The 19,978-nt window shown below is 29.3% G+C and overlaps 2 protein-coding genes across 2 annotated transcripts in view; one reads left to right on the top strand and one right to left on the bottom strand.

The window, feature by feature from the left end:
• Positions 1-19,978, bottom strand: part of LOC113386014 — a 191,956-nt gene that overhangs the window by 48,113 nt on the left and 123,865 nt on the right. Inside the window, exons 2-7 of the mRNA XM_026623826.1 lie at positions 17,697-17,780; positions 13,936-14,073; positions 10,216-10,355; positions 6,063-6,274; positions 5,505-5,741; positions 2,980-4,988 (exon numbers count right to left, since the gene is read on the bottom strand). Coding sequence (XP_026479611.1) covers positions 2,980-4,988; positions 5,505-5,741; positions 6,063-6,274; positions 10,216-10,355; positions 13,936-14,073; positions 17,697-17,780 — 2,820 coding nt within the window. The remainder of the gene's footprint in view (positions 1-2,979; positions 4,989-5,504; positions 5,742-6,062; positions 6,275-10,215; positions 10,356-13,935; positions 14,074-17,696; positions 17,781-19,978) is intronic.
• LOC113384974 lies at positions 7,806-8,315 on the top strand. The gene is made up of 2 exons (XM_026622758.1): positions 7,806-7,939; positions 8,058-8,315. The coding sequence occupies exons 1-2, from the start codon at positions 7,823-7,825 to the stop codon at positions 8,313-8,315; spliced, it is 375 nt and encodes a 124-aa protein (XP_026478543.1). The 5' UTR covers positions 7,806-7,822.

A 19,978-nucleotide genomic window follows, 5' to 3' on the forward strand; every position in this document is an offset into this window, starting at 1 on the left:
AAAATTACCCAATTATTATCTCAATTTAATCGAATTACCGATCTTCTGTTCCTTCTACTTATCTAAATTGCTTGGTTTTCAACTTTCTTTACAACTTGATTACGACGCTTTTCTTTCTATGTTGTTGTACTCATCACATTATTTGCTAAATAAATAATCATGATCATGTTTAATATATTTGGTTTAAATTATTTGATAGAAATTTGATTAAAATTATTAGTACATTTTTCAAGTACTAACAATCAGGCAAAAGTTATTCTTTTGTCCTTAAAATTATTAATTAATATTAAATCATTATAATTTGATAATTGTAGTTCTCTTTATTATGATTTTTTTCGATTAGTATCCCGCCTATGGGGTAAAAAAAATAAAAAATACAGATGACAAATTTTAGCAAAATAGTAAGAAAACAGATTTCTTCAAAATTCTTTCGTTCTTAAAAATAATATTTATTATTTTTTAATAATTGTAATTCTCTTTATTATTGATTTTTGTCTTTTCCGATCAGTACGCCGCCTATGGGGTAAAAAAAAACAGATGAAAAATTTTAGTAAAATAGTAGGAAAACAAATTTCAATAGTTAAGAATTAACTGAGAATTTTACTGAACAACTGTAGTTGTTTGTTTGAAAAGTGTTATGTATTAATATGTAATTTATTTGGTGTAGACATTATAATTACTCAAAGTCAAATTGGACGCTTGTGCTCCGTCCTATTCTTATTCATTCCATGTTTTTTTTAATGAATTTTCCATTTTTATCTTATCTTATAATGTCATCATATAAATGGCGTTTTGAAGGATGTAATACCTATATTTTTATTGTAATTTAATCCTACCTATCTTTTTATTGTAATATAATTATATAACAATTGACTCTTAAATAATACATGCTTCTCATTTTTCAATCGTCATTTTAGTTTAAACCGAATGTTTTATTTAGATCCTTGTTTTTTTTCATTCATAAAAGTACTTTAATTATAATTCTATTTTGGATTGTATTCAGCTTTTTCAATGTTGTCAACTTCAAAATTTCATTTAAAGATATCTGTGCACAATATAATCTGTTGCTACCTAAAATTTAGAATCTATTTTTGTTTCTGGATCTGCCCAGAAGTAGTACATTATACCTGTAAAATAATAATTATTCAATTATAATGGGTAGTACTGTCCTAGGGCAGGTCCAGGCGCTGAGTTAAACTCCAGAACTCCTCAATCCAATTTGATTCAAGGAAAAATAGTGTGACATATTTTTGATGTATATTTTTAAGTAATATTTGATATCACTACCGCTTGATATCATGTCATCCAGAGCAGAGGTTTAAACACAAGTTAAAAAACATTCAAAAATCCAAAAGTAAAATACGTTTTTTTTTAATTCAATTTTTTTAATTTTTTGAACATGCAGTTTTTAAATAATGTTTTATTTTTGCGGTGATTGCTAATTTATATTTATACAATATTTATTTATTATGACTCGAAATACAAACATGCTATGTGGATAACTTTAATTAAAGGATGTTTCTACAAATAAAAATCATACATTTTTGCATAAAAGTTTTAATTTACTTAAATAGAAAGAACCACAACTAAAAAATAATGAAGTCGCCGCTCGGCTTCGACATGGACATAACCGCAGACGATTAATATCCGTTGTGATAGGATGTGTTGCATTTGTAAAAGCTCGCGGCTTCAAAAAATTTCAACTGTTCGAGGCCGTAACTGATATGTTTTCAGGCTATAAATAGGTTATATCTTTTAAAAATAATACAAAGCACGCAATAAAACAATAAAAGCGGTAAAACTAACGGAATACCTTTGGCCTTCACAAAACAAAAACACAATCTGTTAGTTGTTTATTATTTATTTAAATTATTTATACATTTTATTGCTGCTTGTGTGTCCCATCACCTGATCTATATTACCTAAATTTAAATTTTTATTTAATAGTTAAAGAATTCATTAATACAATAATTATGTTTTTATAACTAAATAGTTTACAAGCATAGACATAATACTTATTAAGTTATGACTTAAAGGAATTCCTTGCGTTATTTGATTAGGCTTTTACATATACTTACCGAAGCAAAGTTTAGTTTAATAAAAATAGATTTCAATAGTAATAAATTCAACATATCATTTTATTATGATATGATGAAAATGATACCCTGATATATTTCACTCGTTTTCTGTATTATAAAGAAAGCAAGTGATCTATACTCATGATTTCCAATTCAGAGAGTATTTTTACGTAAATTAATTTAGTAAAGCGTATACCAAATATTTAAGTAAAAAATTATCATACGTTTAGTAAAAATATTGTTATCACAGCTTATCTAATTACTAAATTTATGGGACAAATTATTATTATCCACATAAGGCATTTAAAATTTCTTTAAACTTATTCCAAATAATTTTTACAAAATTTAAATTGGCACGTTAGTAATTCTACTTATTTTAATTGAATATTTTTATTTTCATAGTTAACAATTGGCATTAGATATAAGATTTTTTTCAATGCATTGTACACTGACATATTTTCTAAAAATTGCGTTTTTTATAGTTTTACAATGTATTGAATCATAATTTTTTAAGGCAAGTTAAATATGTCCTATTTATATATCTATTTTTATATATTCTTATAAATGTATTTAGCTTTATAATGAGAATACAGAAAGGTATTAAATGCTTTTACCATTAATTTGTGACTTCTGGCAGTATGTAGCATTCAGTATTCACAATATAAAATAAGACTTGTTGCTATGTTTGACATAGCTGTATATTGCTTAGAGTTTAACCCTTTTGAAAATGTATTTCTTATAGTAAAGTCACAGTCAATTTTGATAGCTAAATCCAATTAATTTATTGCTAACTAATTTTTTTAATATGTATGGTGATAATTATTAAAAAATTGAATAGATTACTTTAATAAATGTTTTACCATACACATGAAAATTTTATTGAATTTTATTTAAAACTCGCTTCACTATCAGCATCTCCATACCAGCCACTTCTATATTGCGTGGAACTCTCCGCGACGAATTGTGATTGAGTGATCATTTTACCACCTCCGGGAAGTTCTTGTTCCTTGGTCTCGGCTCCACTCTCACGCCAAGCGCTGCTGGTAGCCTTCTGTCCTGGAGCTGAGCTTTTTGCTGGTTTGAATGTACTCATAATTCCGTAAGATGATGGACCAGCGGCCATTAGTTTGTCGCTGCGTCCGCTCTTTGGTGTAGCTATGGGAGATGACTGTTCGCTACCTGAGTCATCAGCATGATGGTAAACCCCAGGAGCTATCCATCTCTCTGTAAATTCACTTGCGGAGCGAACCAGACTTGGTTGACTCAACGACCGCGCTAAGCTACTACGCTGTTCAGATCTGAAATCGTTATCTGGATCTGATTCTGGATCGTAGTACCTGCTAGCACCTGGCTGGTAATGGTAGCTAGATGATTCAGACATTGAATCATAACGATCAGGACGTGCAAAATCTACAGTCATTTCAGACATTGATCTCATATCAATGTTATCGCTTCGGTAACTAGAACGTGAAGTCCTTCTTGATCGAGGCGGTAAATGCAAAGCCGGATCTTGTCCTAGTGTTCTGACTGAACTTGCTCCATCGCTGTCGTACTCGTATAAAGTTGGCAAACTACTTCTGCGACTTCTGTTATCCCAATCACTCTTCTTTCTATATCTTCCGCCAGGTTTGTTCTGTGGAGGCGCTAAAATTCTTATGATAACGTCCCACTTGTGTGGTTCAAACATATTTTCATATCGTACATCATGACGAATGCGTTCGAAATCTTCTCTCACTTCAGCTTTAGTCAACATTGTACGTAGAGTACTTTCTGTAGTGATAATGTGCCTCCATTTCACCTTATCTTCTATTGTAAGAGACTCTGTAGTTTGTTCAAAGTCGTTAATATCTATTTCCATAGGTTTCAGAACTCGTATTAGAACGTTCCAATTAGGAACGCTTGGATCCTCTGGTGGTATGTCGACAATTGAAGTATATCTTGGCTGAGAAGGAGCAATGAGTATGCCTTGCTGTGGTGGCGCTCCGTGCTGATCAATGCTTCCAACTAATTGTGGACTGTACAATTTTTTCGCGCTGTCAGAAATTGGAGGTGGTAAAGATAATTCCGCACGTTCCAATTTCGGTGTCAAAGTCATGTTTGAGGCAGAGGATATATCTGAGAAATTCTCCCAGTCGGGTGTATCAGTCATTTCACTTCCCGGATAGTTCCGGATGGTAACATCCCATTTAGTATCGACTATCTTAGGCTTAGTTGTGTACTCCGTCACTACACGTTTGTATCTTTCAACGTCCTCAATAGTACGTTTCTCCTTTATGGTTCTCAAATATACATCATCCACAGTGTGTGTGGAAATTTCAGGTTTTCTTGTAATTGCGATTGGCGGTTCATGTATTTCAGGTTCAATATCTAGTGTAGTACTGAATCGTTCCGTGGGTGGAGGTCTTTCTTTGACAAATAGTCTACTGTGAGAGTCATCTACCATTTCCGTAACTGAGTGCGTATCAGTCATTTCTGTATTAAGAGAAGCAATAGATCTTGCTGATGATATCGGAGGTGCATCGACATATTCTTCAGGCCATGGTGCACGTTCTTGTTGCTCTTGTTGCTTTCTTAATATCCTTGAGTACACCGGTGGTGTTTGGGCATGCCTTGGCGGTTGATGTATATCTGGTGTGTAAGTAAATGTTTCCGATCTTGGGGGCGATTCAACTGGTCGTTCTTCGCGATGTTCTATGATAGTGTCTAGATTTGTACGACCATTAGTTGTAGTTGCTACAGATTCAGTGTCGCTTGTCAATGTTGGTGACGGCGGCGGTGGCGGAGCACGTTTAACTCGGACTTGAACGTCAAATTTGGGTGCTTCCATTTTCACGGCAAGAGGTAAACGAGGTACAACAGCTTGTGTAGCTGTAGCATTTGCGGCTTGCAATTCCTGCGTATGACCGTAGCCTGAAATAGTTATTAATATTTAAACATTGCTAATTTCAAAGTCTGTTTGATGTTATTGACAAACATTAAAAATTAGTAAAATTTGACTAATGATGATAGCTGATAATGATCAATAAGCTTAAGTTTGTATTTTTGGTATTTTATAGAGTTAGATACAAATATTAACAGTTTGGTACAAAATACTAGAAAAACAACACCAACAATTGGTAGTTATATTTGCATTATTTTCAAGAAATCGTGCGGGTATGTGCGGATGCTTCTATGCAGAAATTTTCTTGCATGTTAACATTTCATGCATTTCAGTGACATCAAGCATTGAAACTCATGTTTGAATTAAATTATTTTGGATATTCGGAATTTTTACCCACGTATTCTGATGTACTGTAGGTTTGTCGCATCGTAAAGACCTTTGAAATATTGGTTTGAAATAACTTTGAAAAGAAATAAGTTATAACAACATGACAAAATAAGTCTTAAAATGTATGCGATACAATCTAGTAAATGAAAACCCCGTACCTTCGCTGTAGAAGCTGCTTGCGTCCTGTACGTAAGCTCTATTTTCATAACTACCTGCTGAACTAACTGGTAGAGATCGCGTTTCGGCATCTTCGACTTCGGAGTGGGATTCGCTCGGATAATCACTTGGAATGGTGTCACTGATGAGGGGACCTTCGCTTCCTGAACTGCTTGCTGCAGCCTGAACTGGAGCATGAGCTCGAGGTATCTTGAGTCCTTCGAACATAGATATGTTACCTGAAATGGAAACAATCCTTTTAAATCTTACTCTAATAGGACTAATTTCACTGCTTGCTCAACGTAAGATATGATAATTGGCTAAAACCATTTATCTGATATTGCAGTTCAAAACTAAGCTTTACATCCGCATTTCTTCAAGTCCTAATAAGTTAGAAAAAAAACATAGTTTACTCTAAGTATATCTACTGGTAACAATTTGCATTTGGGGAGCGTCAATCAAGACAATACTTCAAAATTAGTAGTGAAAGGTGATCATATTTGGAGTGTGTCTTTTGCCTACCATATTTGTCTCATATAACGTGTCATTTATTATCTTACCCAATGAACTGCCAGATAGTTTTGTAATTTCACTTCCACTGCCAATTGATAATGGTTGCCTTGGTATAACGATGGGTCTTCTTCTCAAGCAATAATAAGATATAGCCAATCCAAGAAGTAACAGCGACAAGAACATAATAGCACATATTATCAGAAGAATTTGGAAACCTTTAAGTGGAGGTTCTAAAGCGGCAGCGGGAACAATATTCTGACTGAAAAATTATGAAATTAATCCATTAATATACAGAATCAAAAATCATTATGTATTAAAATTGCTACATTGACATGTAACTCTTTAACCGCCCTTTAAAAAATTATAATAAATCGACTATATATTGATACTATAAACTATATATTGATTTTATATTTACTTCTGCTTAACTTGCAGGATTTGTTAAATTTTAAAGGTCTATAAATTGTTTTTGAATTGTATAATTTGACCATTACTATTTATCAATATTCAGCACTATTTATTGTTTAATTTATATTCTATTATTATATAATAATTTGACAAAAATCTAAGTTATTTAATGCAACTCAATATGTTATACAATATGTTCACATTTTCAAAAAATGATCTGAAACCGTTCTACTGATAGCAAATGTTAAAAATCGTATTGGATGATTTTTGGTAAAGATTGGGTAGGCCGTTTCGTCGCAATTAATGATTGAAAACTTGTTTGTTAAATTTCATAAAACTTTGTATGATGATTGACTCTCTAATATGAGTATGGAAATATTAGAGGCATACGAAAATTAGTTTGATTATAGAAATTTATTGATTGATTCGAATTGTAAATAACACACGTAAAGATCATGCAACTTTCCTTAATGCAAAATACTACCAAGTTAATTTTGGTTTATTTCTAAACTATACTATCAAAATATAGTTATCAATGAACCAATTTCTCTTACAAACTACTATGTATTTTTGAGAACTATAATTCACAAAATGCAACTTATGACAATTATTACAAAAAATTTGATTGAATTTAAAAACATATTTTCTACACTTCCTAGATCAACAATCATTCCAAACAAATGACAAAATTCTCCTTATCCTAGTAAGCAAATTTTGCGAGACAAAACAATATCATCTAAAATCAAACGAACGGTCGCGTAAATCCCAAAATAAAGTAAAAGTGTAATTTCGCGCTAATTTCGTGCAAAATTTCAAATCAAAATGCAGTCGGCAAGCATTGTGAAATTGATGCGATGTGGAACATTTGCTAAAGCAAATATTTTGAATTTTATCGCAAAACGGGATGCTCTGGTTAATGGATTCAGCGTGATTCGCCCAGTTCATTACCAGGTAATAGAAATAATTGATTATATATTTTGATAACATAATTGTAACAAGTTATTGAGATCTTAATTTAATAACTATATCATTTATATTTTTAACCGGTCATTGATAATACAGAATGAATAACTGTCATAAAATTCATATCGGAAATAATTATTGTATGTAGCTTTTTTTTTCAAAATATTTGGAAGCTATTTGAATTATATACAGCATAATTTTCAAAATACATAGAATTTTTTTTTTTTATTTTGAGTAATGTTAAGCACAATGTTTTTTAAACATGTAAAATTAAATATTGCTTAGCTACGATCAATAATTAAATATTTTGATATACTATTGATAATATCAAAACTAGACTAAATGTCATGACATGAATATTTGTTTCTCACAACTGCCTACTTGATTCCCTATACGATTAATGAAAAAGCTATAATTTCACATATAGATAAATGGAATGAGCGGATTTATCAAATCTCAAACAATTTTCGACAATGCTACTTCCATGGCCAGTCAACAAGGTTTGCGCATGTTATTTTCCACAGAGCCACCCAAACCTGTGGTGGAAAACGAAGTATGTTCAAATATTTCAAATCGACCTATTGTATATCATCTTGTAGTAAAAATTATAAGGCGTTGTTGGTAAAAAAGGCGAATTTGTTTAGTTCAGTACATAATATAAATAATTTTAGGTTCGTGCAACCCCAACATCGCCACCAACACCAACACCAGTGGCTAATAAGAAGAGCGAAGAAGATTTCGACAGTGCATCTACAGTAGCCGAAGATGAAGAAACCGATGCTGAAGACACCGATGCCGAAGATTCAGATGCAGAAATGTCTGCAGACCTAATGTCTGAAGATAATGCCAGCTTCACTGAAGAAGAAGAAGTTAAAGGAACTGCTGCAAAACCAGCAACCACAGACCCAGTTGCCCAGCCGGCTGTTTAAATAAACCTAATTTTTTTAATTCAATTTTTAGTTTTTAAGTATCACCATTTTTGGAACCTATTTTATTATCTAAAAAAATTCAAAACGTGTCTACAATTTCGGAGTCAAGGTTATCTTCACTTATGTTCGTATCTCAATAATGTTAATTTTTGCTGCCGTCATGAACAACGTTAAATTTGAAATATTTGCCATGATCTTGTGTTAACTCATTTCATTGGGTTGTGGGTAATTGATAGATGTTATTTTTCATGGATTTACAGTCATGTTTATAGATGTTAATAATGAATAAAACTTGAATGACCTGCGAATCGTTGTTTTATTAAAGAACTACGATTTGGGTTTTAACTTCATCATTGATGATGTGTTGATTATAATCAACGAATCAATAATTATTATTCAAAAATATACAAAATTTGTTAAATTAGTTTTTCTACTTTCTAAAGTTTTCTCACTTAAGTTCCAATACGCCAACATATAAATTAGTAAATTACTAAATTATATATATATATATATATATAATTAGTAACATAATTTGGATATATACTGTAATATTTTGTCAAAAAATATTTTATATGTCTCAAGAATATTTGATACACATTTTAGAAGAAAAAATAAGAATATATGATTGAGAATTGTTAAACTGAGTTACGTTCATCTTGCTGAAGTCATTGGTTATGTAGAAAATTAAGTATTGAAAACATTTTCTTCTAACACAATATTCAGACTGATTAATACACTAATTAGAGACAATATTTACAATGATCGATCAGAAATTAAAATACACCAATTTATTCTAGCCAATTATTCTATTTTTAAAACAAAATGCAATATGATTTCTATAGTTCAATTTTTTTTGTAACAATGTTAATATATATCACAAATGATCAAAAATTTTGTATAATTATGATTATAATCACTACTTTCACTTCTTGCTGGTTATACTAATAACATTATAAATAAACGATTTTGAATGATTTTGAATTGACCTATAAAATGTAGTAATTAGAATTAGTGTCCTTTAGTAATGTTTTACTTGTGTTTGAGTTGTGAGGTTATGATGACTATTTGATACTTGTAAGTATCAAATCTAATAAAGATGATAAAAAACGTTTCATGATACCTATTCTTTGTCGTGTATTACGGCACGGAAACGGATATTATGTATAAAAAGTGACCAGAGCATAAGAAATTATTCACAGGCTGTAAAAATTTCATTATCTTCCGTATATTGAAGCACTTCTAATAGTTTTTTGCATATTGTTTTACTTCCAGTTTCCCCATGATGCTTCCAGGTGTCAATATTTTTTACTCACATGCGAGCACTTATTTCTATACTTCAATCATAATATATACATACATATTTTATTTGTTCTTTTATAATACTAGAACAACAACTCAAAGTAGTCTTAAGACGACGTTTGTAAAATGTTTGTTATATTTACACAGATATATAAAAAAGAAATTAAGTAATACAAAGCAATCCAATTAAGTATTGGACGAGCTTAATTAATATATCAGAAAGTATTATAACAATTTATTTTCCAAATTTTATTATATCAAATATTACATATTATATTCAGAAGAAGTAGTATACGTATGAATTTTCTAGAGTTTGCGATTGTTTTGAGATAAAACTGTATATACAAAAGATATTAATTCAATATACCTCAATTTTATTTTAGAAAATATATTAATAAATATTCTGCAAAATAATATTTTTAAAAAATAATAATACTGAATGTCTTTATGTCTACTATCAACTCTTCAAGCATACTTGAATATTTTTTGGGTTGGAAGATCCATTCCATTCTCAGTGGCATATGATGCAATCAATCATGTAACATTCTAATACTTTTATATTGAAATTGGACTACAATTTGACTAGTTTATCAATACTCACATGAAATTTGGGACACCAGCTGGCGGAGGAGCTATTGGAGGAGGATATCTGCACACAATGGTCACAACTTCGTCGCCTTCGATTTCCAAATTTGGATGGAAACGTACGACAATGTTGTTTGTGAAAACACGTTGCGGATCCTAAAAAAATAATATTAAAGTTAAAATTGCTATTTCTTATGTATATTTAAAAAAATTCTCATCATCTTCAAGGAAGCGTAAAAATATAATTAAAATATTCAATTAAGGAATATTGAAGCAATGTATATGTATATTTAGAGTAATAGATTTATTCGAATTTCAGTGCTGTACTTTATCTTTGGATTATTCCAATTAACTATCCCTAAACAATTCGCGTGAAATCGAATACCTTCGACCCCTTACTTTTATTTTACCTTTAATTACCATACCTTTTATTTTACTAATCAGTATATGGTACTTATGATAATGTGGTGCTTTGCTTTTAAACCGATTCTCATCGTTAAGTTTATTAACGTTCCGATCCCAAATTGCATCTTGATGTTTGTTTTTAGCGATTTAATTTATTTAGTTAGATACCATAAAAACGAAAGTATCAAAAACAACACAAAGTTAATATCTTTTTTGGCTATAAAGATAATTAATTGATAATGGTGTATCAAATTCGAAAAGTTTATTATACTTTTTATTATGTTTTTAAAATGGTTTTATAATCTGTTCACCATAAGAAAATATAAAGAATACTATATGTATCATACCATTACCTAATTTAAATCATCTAAAACTTTTACTTGAATCATACTAAATAAATTTCGTGGAATCAGAAATGTGTTCAATTTTTCTCATTTGTTGGAACCAATATTTATCAATATTCACATATTGTGTACATTTTCATTATAAATAATATAATTTGCATATTTATTTATATATTTAATATTATTATAAATAAGTCGATTTATTTATTTTATAAAATTTATTACAGAAATTTTTGGTTAGTCTAAAATAAATAATATATTTTTGTTAACAGAAGATAGCGTGATTATTCGTGATTGTATTATTATAAATTATAGGATAAACGATACTTTCACTAAAAATGACTAAGTATTCAAATAACATAAATTGAATATTGATGATTAAATAGGAACGTATTAAATACGAAAATAGTAACTAACTTTGACACTTGACTCCAAATGAAAAACCGAATATTTAGTTTTAACCAAAGAAGTTCTTCAAGCAAGAGAATCTATTATCTATAAAAGCGATATGTCATTTATTACAAAATAGACCAAGAATAGCACTCTCAGAACACCCATTCATATTTTTTCAAACAAAATCCCTTCTAAAATTGCCTAAAGATTTATCTGAACCATCTTCCATTTAGCCAGTCGACCCATTTTACTTTGTTGAAGTAAACCGTCTTCCATAATGACGATTCATTCCTATAAATCTTCTTCTCTGACAATGAAATAAAGATCTTATTTTGTCGAGCAAAAAAATCGCGTATATTTAGTCTCTGAGACGACAAAAGCGAACCGGATTTCCAAGAAAGGGTTTCACATAAGTATTTGCTAAGAATCAGCATGAGAAAATGATAGTGGAAACCGGTGTCGATGTGCTAAAAAGATAATAGACTAGCGAGGCTGTCAAAAGTCATCATTTTCAACCCGCTTTTTGTCAGAATCTGGTTTTAAGATCTTGATTTTGAGATCCTAGACTTTAAATCAAATCATATATTATATGGTGGACCATGAATTATTATAAAGGATTATAAATAAATTATAAAGTATTTGGGTAAAAACTATGTCATGGGGCAAACTAAGATTCCAGATTTATCGCTGTCATTTTTCATCCAGAAAATACTTCTTCCAATAAAAAATTTGCACTAATTTTGCTATATCAAATTTATCGAATAATGTTTTGTCACGGTGTTTTATGAGTAGTTGATCATATATATTGTACGTAGTCATAACATTTAGAAGAACATTTGATATTTGATCACAGATCATCGTTTTATTCATGAAATAAGACATCTCATCCTATTTTCCCCTACATTTTCAATTTCACTATACATTTCTCATTTGAACAAAATTCACTTTCATTCGATGTGCACACCTGATTTATTTCTATGGAAAGTGAACAACCTTAAGGCGGATAAGATTCGCAATCATTGATTGATCAATAAAAATAATTATGATCACTTGCACGTTGTATAATTATATTTTATGCTGGTACTTAAATAATTTAATTTTATCCAATCGATATATGATCCAATTAAATAATATGGCCGTAAAGTAATTTATAATTAATGCATCGGTATCAAGTATCAAGACTCATACTTTTTATGTTACAAGAATTGTATATTTAAATGTGCAATGCTAAATTTATATAATACCAGAGATTTTAAATTATTTGTTGCTTTATAGTTTATATTTTCACAAGGGGGCATCCATTAATCATGTGAGCGAGTAAAGATTTTTGGACCCCCTCGCCCTTGGTGATATTTGGTGATATTCAAAATTACCCTTCCTCCCCCACCGAACATCTCGTGTATTTTTAGTTACGTAATAAAACGGTATTTTTAAAAAATTTTTTTTGAAAATGTTTGAATTAAAAAAAAACATCATTTAAAAAATAAATACACGTGATATCTTACTATACTCCTCCCTCCCCCATGTGATATTTCGTGATTTTTTGTCTAATTAAATCGCCCAATTAAACAATTTATCTGTAAGTACAAAATAGTTTAAGTATAGGGGCACAAAGGTTCAATTGATTATGAGCGATTTGAGCGAGCGTATTATGAAAACCAAACCATTTATATCACACATATAAAAAAAACAACTATTTGACTTTGTTTAGTTAAACGTCCAGCAAATTCATCATTGTAAAAATGTGTTTTTTTAATGCTGTGTTTTTGAAATTTGTCACCTGGTCCTTTTTACACCATAGGGAGGCTAAAAAGAGGCGGTCTAGAAGCAAATAGGTACAATGTCTTTAAATTAATTTTGAAGAGATTTTACGAAGTAATCACCAATGCAAAATATAAAATTCGAGGGCACATCTTTTACAAAGTTAACACTGTATATAACACCTTGATTTGGTATTTTGCTAGAAATATTCATCAGTAAAGTTGGAATAGTAACTTCAACAATTCAATTCAATTCAATTCAGTTCAATTCATACTTTGTAAAATTACTTTTTTAGTTTAATTTACTTTTCTATTTACTATTTTTTATTGTTCACACCTTAGCCATTGTAAAGGTTCAAGTGATTCTTTTCACCTCAACCACGTTTAAGCTTTTATAGAGGCTGAAAAAAATGGTGAATCTAACTTAAAATTAACAATTCACCTTATAAAACAGTAAATTAGCAAATACTTAAAAATTATATTAAGGCTTCGTAAACTAAACGACAGTGCTCACAACCAAAAAACTAACAACGAAAGAAAATACTTGTGATATGGGTTTTTAAACATTGCCGTTTGTTGCATCTCATTAATTTGGTTGATGTGAAATTGGAAAAATAATATTAATAAAATAATTATATATTGGCAAGCTTTAATAATTACATTGAGACAATGCAAACAACTTCTTCTATTACAAAACTTATTGTTGATTTTTTACATTACAATAAAAGACATTACGGCACGGACATGGTCATCAAATGTTTTTCAAATGTTATTTAATAGCTCATAAAATCAAATGAATCTTTAAGTCTTAATTACGATGTCATTAGTACTCACTTGTCTGGTACCGCATCCTTTCAGAGGCAATTCGAGTTTGTAACTCAAATCACCATTTCCAGCCACAGTGCAGGCAGAATTCCTATCAAAGTCTGCATAAGCTATTCCGAAAAATGGCTCGTTGAACTTCAATTCGATCTGAAATAATATAATTTTTTTCTTCAGTAACAATATTTTGTTGCTTCAATGATATTTTTATTACATATGCATGCATATTGAAAAACATATCGTATTTTAGATATAGATGCATCTTGCCGCGTAGAATAATAATCTACTTCAGATGCTTGGTTTAAATTTAGAAAACTTTTTTGTTTTATGTTCAAGTTTTTTTTTCTTGTATGAATTTTAATCGTCACTGAAAAATGATTGTTGTAATTAAAGTTTCATAAAAGAAGAGCCTTACGTCCTATAAGCTGCTGTGCTGAAACTTTTTCTTATGTCGTTTTTTTAAATGGTAACCCAATGGTTGATACATCTATAATTGATTATTTTATTATTTGAATTTATCTAAATGGGGACTGATTATTATATTTTATAAATATTGCTCAAGAAGGCTATTTTCACTTAGTAACATATTTAGGATTTATATTTCCAAGTGAAAGTTGATATCATTACTGCTCGATTACGGGTTTATTCATAATGGGTATTGAACAATATAGTGTTAACATAAAATCAGATAAAATGCGTTAAAGTCATACAACAATAACCGATTCCTTTAACAAAGTTTACCTAAAATTACCATAAAAAAGCCTAGTTAACCTAATTACCCTAAAGAATTATCGTTAGACTGTGTGACTATAGTCTTATTAGGATTAGTAATAATGTGGTAAATAATTAATAAATCAAAGTATTTATGATTGATTCAAAGAATATTTAAATATCTAAAATTAAATTGATATAAATGTAAATATTTTTGACCACAGAAATAAGATAATTGGACTTGTTCAATGGAAACATAAATCAATGTTTGCATATTGTACATAGAGCAGACATAAAATACACAGAAAATACTCTAGACATAGTAAGTGGACACAGAAAAATTAATTATTACTTTTTATGAAATATAATAACATTTGTCTATATTTTATGAAAAATAAAATTTGATTTTATAACAGATATGACAGGAATTGTTCAAGAAAAGGTTTAGTTTCATTTAGTGATTTATCTAAATCTACGTATTTTCATGTCGATAGATCAATAAAAAATATTAGTTAACAAAATACTCTACGCTTTTCATATTAGTTTGTGAAATATATTAATACTCCTGGATACATGCATCATTCTTAAACATCTAAAAAATGAATCAATTGGAATGGAATTGTCATTCTCTTCCTTTGAATATTGATAGGACAATCGACTTTTAACAGCTATTCAATTATTTACTAGTCGAGAAAAGAATGTCTGAAGCTAAATTTATAAATCATTCAGAGTTCTTTTTGTGAAAATCATCAAATTGTCTGTGGTAAGTAACTTTATTACAGATATATAGTTTTTAATTTTTTTAAACCTAATGGATTATCACATATCTTCAAACTTCTTGAAATTTTAGTGAATAGTAATGTAAATGGTAAATTATTTGATGTTATCTCCATGTCATTCTGAATCGTCCAACACCAAAATTAGTAAAAGCATATGTGTGTAAGTATGGGAGCCAAAAAATTAATTTTGACTACTTTTTTAAAAATTGTTGCAACAATTTCAAGAACTTGAAAGGCATTTGATAAAACTTAAATTCGTGTTAGCTTCGCAATTGAATTTTTTGAACTAGTTTGAGAATTTGAAAAACGTTCGAAAGATAAATGGAAAACGAGCTGATTATTTTTTGGTAAAGATTGTCCAAGCCGTGTCTTTATAATCAATTGTCTCAATAATCACTAATCGATTAATATAAACAATATAAAAATTTCAAAATCTATATCAACAATCATAAATTTAGTAAATCTCTATCCTCATTGATCAGGTGGATTCTTTACATAGCACCGGAAGTTCATTCAACTTTCCTTAGCCATGCCATTTACACCCAGTAAATAATTAACTTCAATCAATTCCAAACAAATATGCCAGTGTGCGATTGTGAATCAATAAATCGCAATAAAAAATTGATGAATTCAATTTCCAGTTTCTCCAATTTAATCCATTGTTCGACTGTGAAGATTCAATTTTATCAACGAAGAAATCTGAATACAAATTAGCGATGTACTGAAATCGTGAGTGATAATAATCATCGCATTCCAATAGTTATGAAATCAATGCTTTATTCCATTAGGAAATTAAAAAACTACTAAGGCGAGTTTCTAATGATTGCATCACATTCATAACACGGAGCAATACAATGCGTGTCAAGATTCTGAGGCGGAAATCTCGAGATTAAAAAACTTGATGTTCTATATTTGTTATTTAGTTGTATAAAGGTGTGTACTAGAGGGACCGCCAACGACGGAATTTGATATATTTACAACATTAGTCGAAATTATATACACCTCATTCAACTTCAATTTGCATGGATCTTATTTAATATATCTCAAATTTTTCTTATGTAATGCTTAGTATCCAAGTTTGCAAATTTTTTTTCATAATTTTTTTAATTGGATAAAACTTAGTGAAAAAATGGTTTTTGACAAAATTAATCTAATTGGGTTCAGTGCTAAAATAGCATTTTACAGCGTTGCAACAATAAGTTAAAAGGTTTTCAAACAGAGCTTTTGTTATTTTTTTCGTATTTGAAACAGAGATTTTATTTTATTCGTACATAAAAATTTAATGTCCTAGATGAGAATAAAAAACAAAAAAAAGAATGAATTCTTCTTTGGAATTGTCTGAACACGTTAGATATAAATGAAGTTACTAAATTTCAAGTTTTAGAAAGAAGAATATAAAATATATTCATCAGCAAATATAATTAATAATTATAATATATGTTTTTTTTATTTTTATTAAAATCATGAATTTTAAACTACCTTTACCGGCAATCGTTTGAAATAAAGGAAACTTAAAATAACAAATATTATATACTATCCAGAATTATGTATAACTTTAGTCATACAACAAATGAAAAATATATCAATATACTGCAAAAATTAAGTTTAAATATTGTGTATCCATAATTTTTACTACCATATATTGCTTCTGTAGCAATAATAGAAGAGTTACATCATATTTTATTCCAGGAAATATAATTCCTCATCGACGATTGGTTACTTTTTACTTCCGCAGCAATATATGAACTGTTATTAAAGTTCAGAGTTGATATATTCATTTTATGGATAAATATATAAATTCAATCAAATCAAAACTTTATGAAGATCCTTACAATTTTCTGATGAGTTAGTTTTATATGACAGCGTTTGATTAAAAAATTGATTAAAATATTGTTTCCGAATTTAATCTCAATAAACTAACTATATCTATTAAATGTATGCAATTACACATGACTGGACATAATAAATATCATTCGAAAATTCAATAATTAATAAATTCAATAAAATGTAATTATTAAATAAATGAGCTTGCCTTTAGGTAAGTGGCTAAAAAGACTGGTCTTAATCAGAGCAACCTGTTATCAAGCAGAAGTGACAATAATTTTTGCTTGAAAATATGGAAAGCACTATGTTACCAATTGAAAATAGTAAGGTTAGCACAGAAAGGGGACAACTGTTTTGGTTGCCATCTGTAGAACTAACTAGTTTTAAGAATTAGTACAACAGCTTATAGGACTCTTAATAATAATTAAAAAAAAAAAAAAAAAAAAATTAGATAATTACCTGCATAGATCCAGCTCCGCAATATAAAGCCGCTTTTGTTCGATTCAGGAAGATTATGGGACTCAAATCGTCTAGTTTCGTCACCTGAAACAATAATAAATATTAATAGATTAATTTGAATTTAATAGAATTAGACAAAAAAATAGTAGCACTACAAATACATTATAAAAATTATCATATTTATTCAATCATATATTATACAATTATATGCAATATTAACTTGTGTAGACAGTATTATACGAATTACAAGAATATTATAAGAATTTTTGAAAATAATTGTAAGCTAAAAAGAAACTTGCCTTAACTCAGGAACTAACTTATTTACTAACTAAACTACGTACTTAGCATTTTTCAAAAAATAGATCGTATAAATACATGTGTATATGTGCATATGCATATATCATAGATCTTTCACACACACAGACACACACACACATATATATATATATATATATATATATATATATCTACATATATATAGAAATAAGTCGGGTTTTTCCTTCCTGACGAAATAACTCCAGAACGCACGAACCGATTTCGACAATTTTGCATTCGTTGGAAAGGTCTCGGGCTCTGCAAGGTTTATAGCTAAAAAAAAGTGCTGCATGGCATCGTGCCTTAATGCAAATTGCTGAAACTTCACGCACCGTAATTAAAAATTCGAGTAATGACATTAGTGAGAATTATCAGTATTATGCTTGGTTAAGTCAAAGAGCATTTCTTGCCGCAAACAATAATGACGTACACGCACTGAATTTCACCATTCAATCAAAAATTGCTGGCGATTTGGTGACATATCAATGATTCCGACTGGTCTTCCGTTTGCTTCAAACGATTGCAATTTCCAATTCGTCTTCCTAGTTCCAGTTCAAATATAAAACCAACGAAAAATTTCTTTATCTTTTCACGAAACTATCTGGTGGCGAAACGGAGTTTGTCGGGTTTGCTAGTATATATATATATATATATATATATATATATATATATATATATGTTAAAATTTATTATCTATCCAGATTTATCACCTATTGATTAATTTATATAATATAATGATTAAAAATATAATTAATACATTACTACAATTATATCTATTTATGTTTTACATGTTACCTAATAATTTATTACCACTATCCAGAATTATTTTATCAATTCATTTATTATTTTGCTAAATCTTCAACCTTATATACTAACTTTTGCTTTTGAAGAAATCAACTTTTGCATACACATTTTTATTGGAGATGAAAACTTGTAAAAAGAAATTGTACCAAACGAAAATTTTAATCGACTTCAAAAACTTTTGTTAAACATTTGAGTGCCAGTTTCTTCAATTTATTTCAATATTTTACTATATCTAATATACATTTTACTATATTTGAACAATAGTAAATAATCTACATTTAAAACTCTATATGTACATATTCTTATACACTTATATTTGAGGCGATTCAAATTTGAATGTCCTGTTATTGTTCATTTTAAATTTAGCGCTAATTCATAACATTGCGTATTTCATTTCAGTTTTTTTAATTGCAAAAATGTGAGACAGAGAGTGCTGATTACCTGGACGCCACGGAAAGGACCTGTCAATCATAATTGCGTAGTGCCTATAAAATATAGTCAAATAACTAGTGATTTCGATAAAATAAGTAGTGGTTTAGTGATTTTTGAAACTATCAGTGATTGTAATCAGTTTACCGGTGTATTTTGTGGACTATTCGTTAGTGATGGACATTTTTACATAAATAGTGATTGTGTGAAGGTGTTGGAAAGGACGCCGCTTAATTAAGGTAAGATCTTTTTACATCATCTACCTCATCTGTCAATATATATTTGCTGGATATTTGTTGTATTGTATATTGGAAGGCACTTAGTTTATCAAAAATTTGTAATTGCAATTAATTAGTTTAAATCTTACTTTGAACACATCATTGGCTATATTATTTTCGATAGCAGTTCGTGTTGTCTGTACCTTTCTTTGGCGACTTAAGTAAAGTTCGATTGCCAAGTATTGTATGACAGTTTGCTCATCTTAACTTAGATTTATGTGCTATATATGTTATGGTAAATGTGCACTCTTGGTGAATGTGCACATTCCCCAAACTCTAATGTGGAAACAATCAAATTAGAAGAATGGCGTACGTGCGTACTTGGAGCGGTCTCATGAACATCTTGCGTATTTGGCGCATGCAAACTAAATAGTTAATCAGTTAATAGTTAATAGTAAATAGTTGAATAGTAAAGTGGTAATATAGTGTATAGTGAATTATTAATATTAAATAGTA

The sequence above is a fragment of the Ctenocephalides felis genome, unplaced genomic scaffold, assembly GCF_003426905.1.
Source record: "Ctenocephalides felis isolate EL2017-DRISC unplaced genomic scaffold, ASM342690v1 CF-g0.4_SCAFFOLD_03571, whole genome shotgun sequence".
NCBI classification, from domain to species: Eukaryota; Metazoa; Arthropoda; class Insecta; order Siphonaptera; family Pulicidae; genus Ctenocephalides; species Ctenocephalides felis.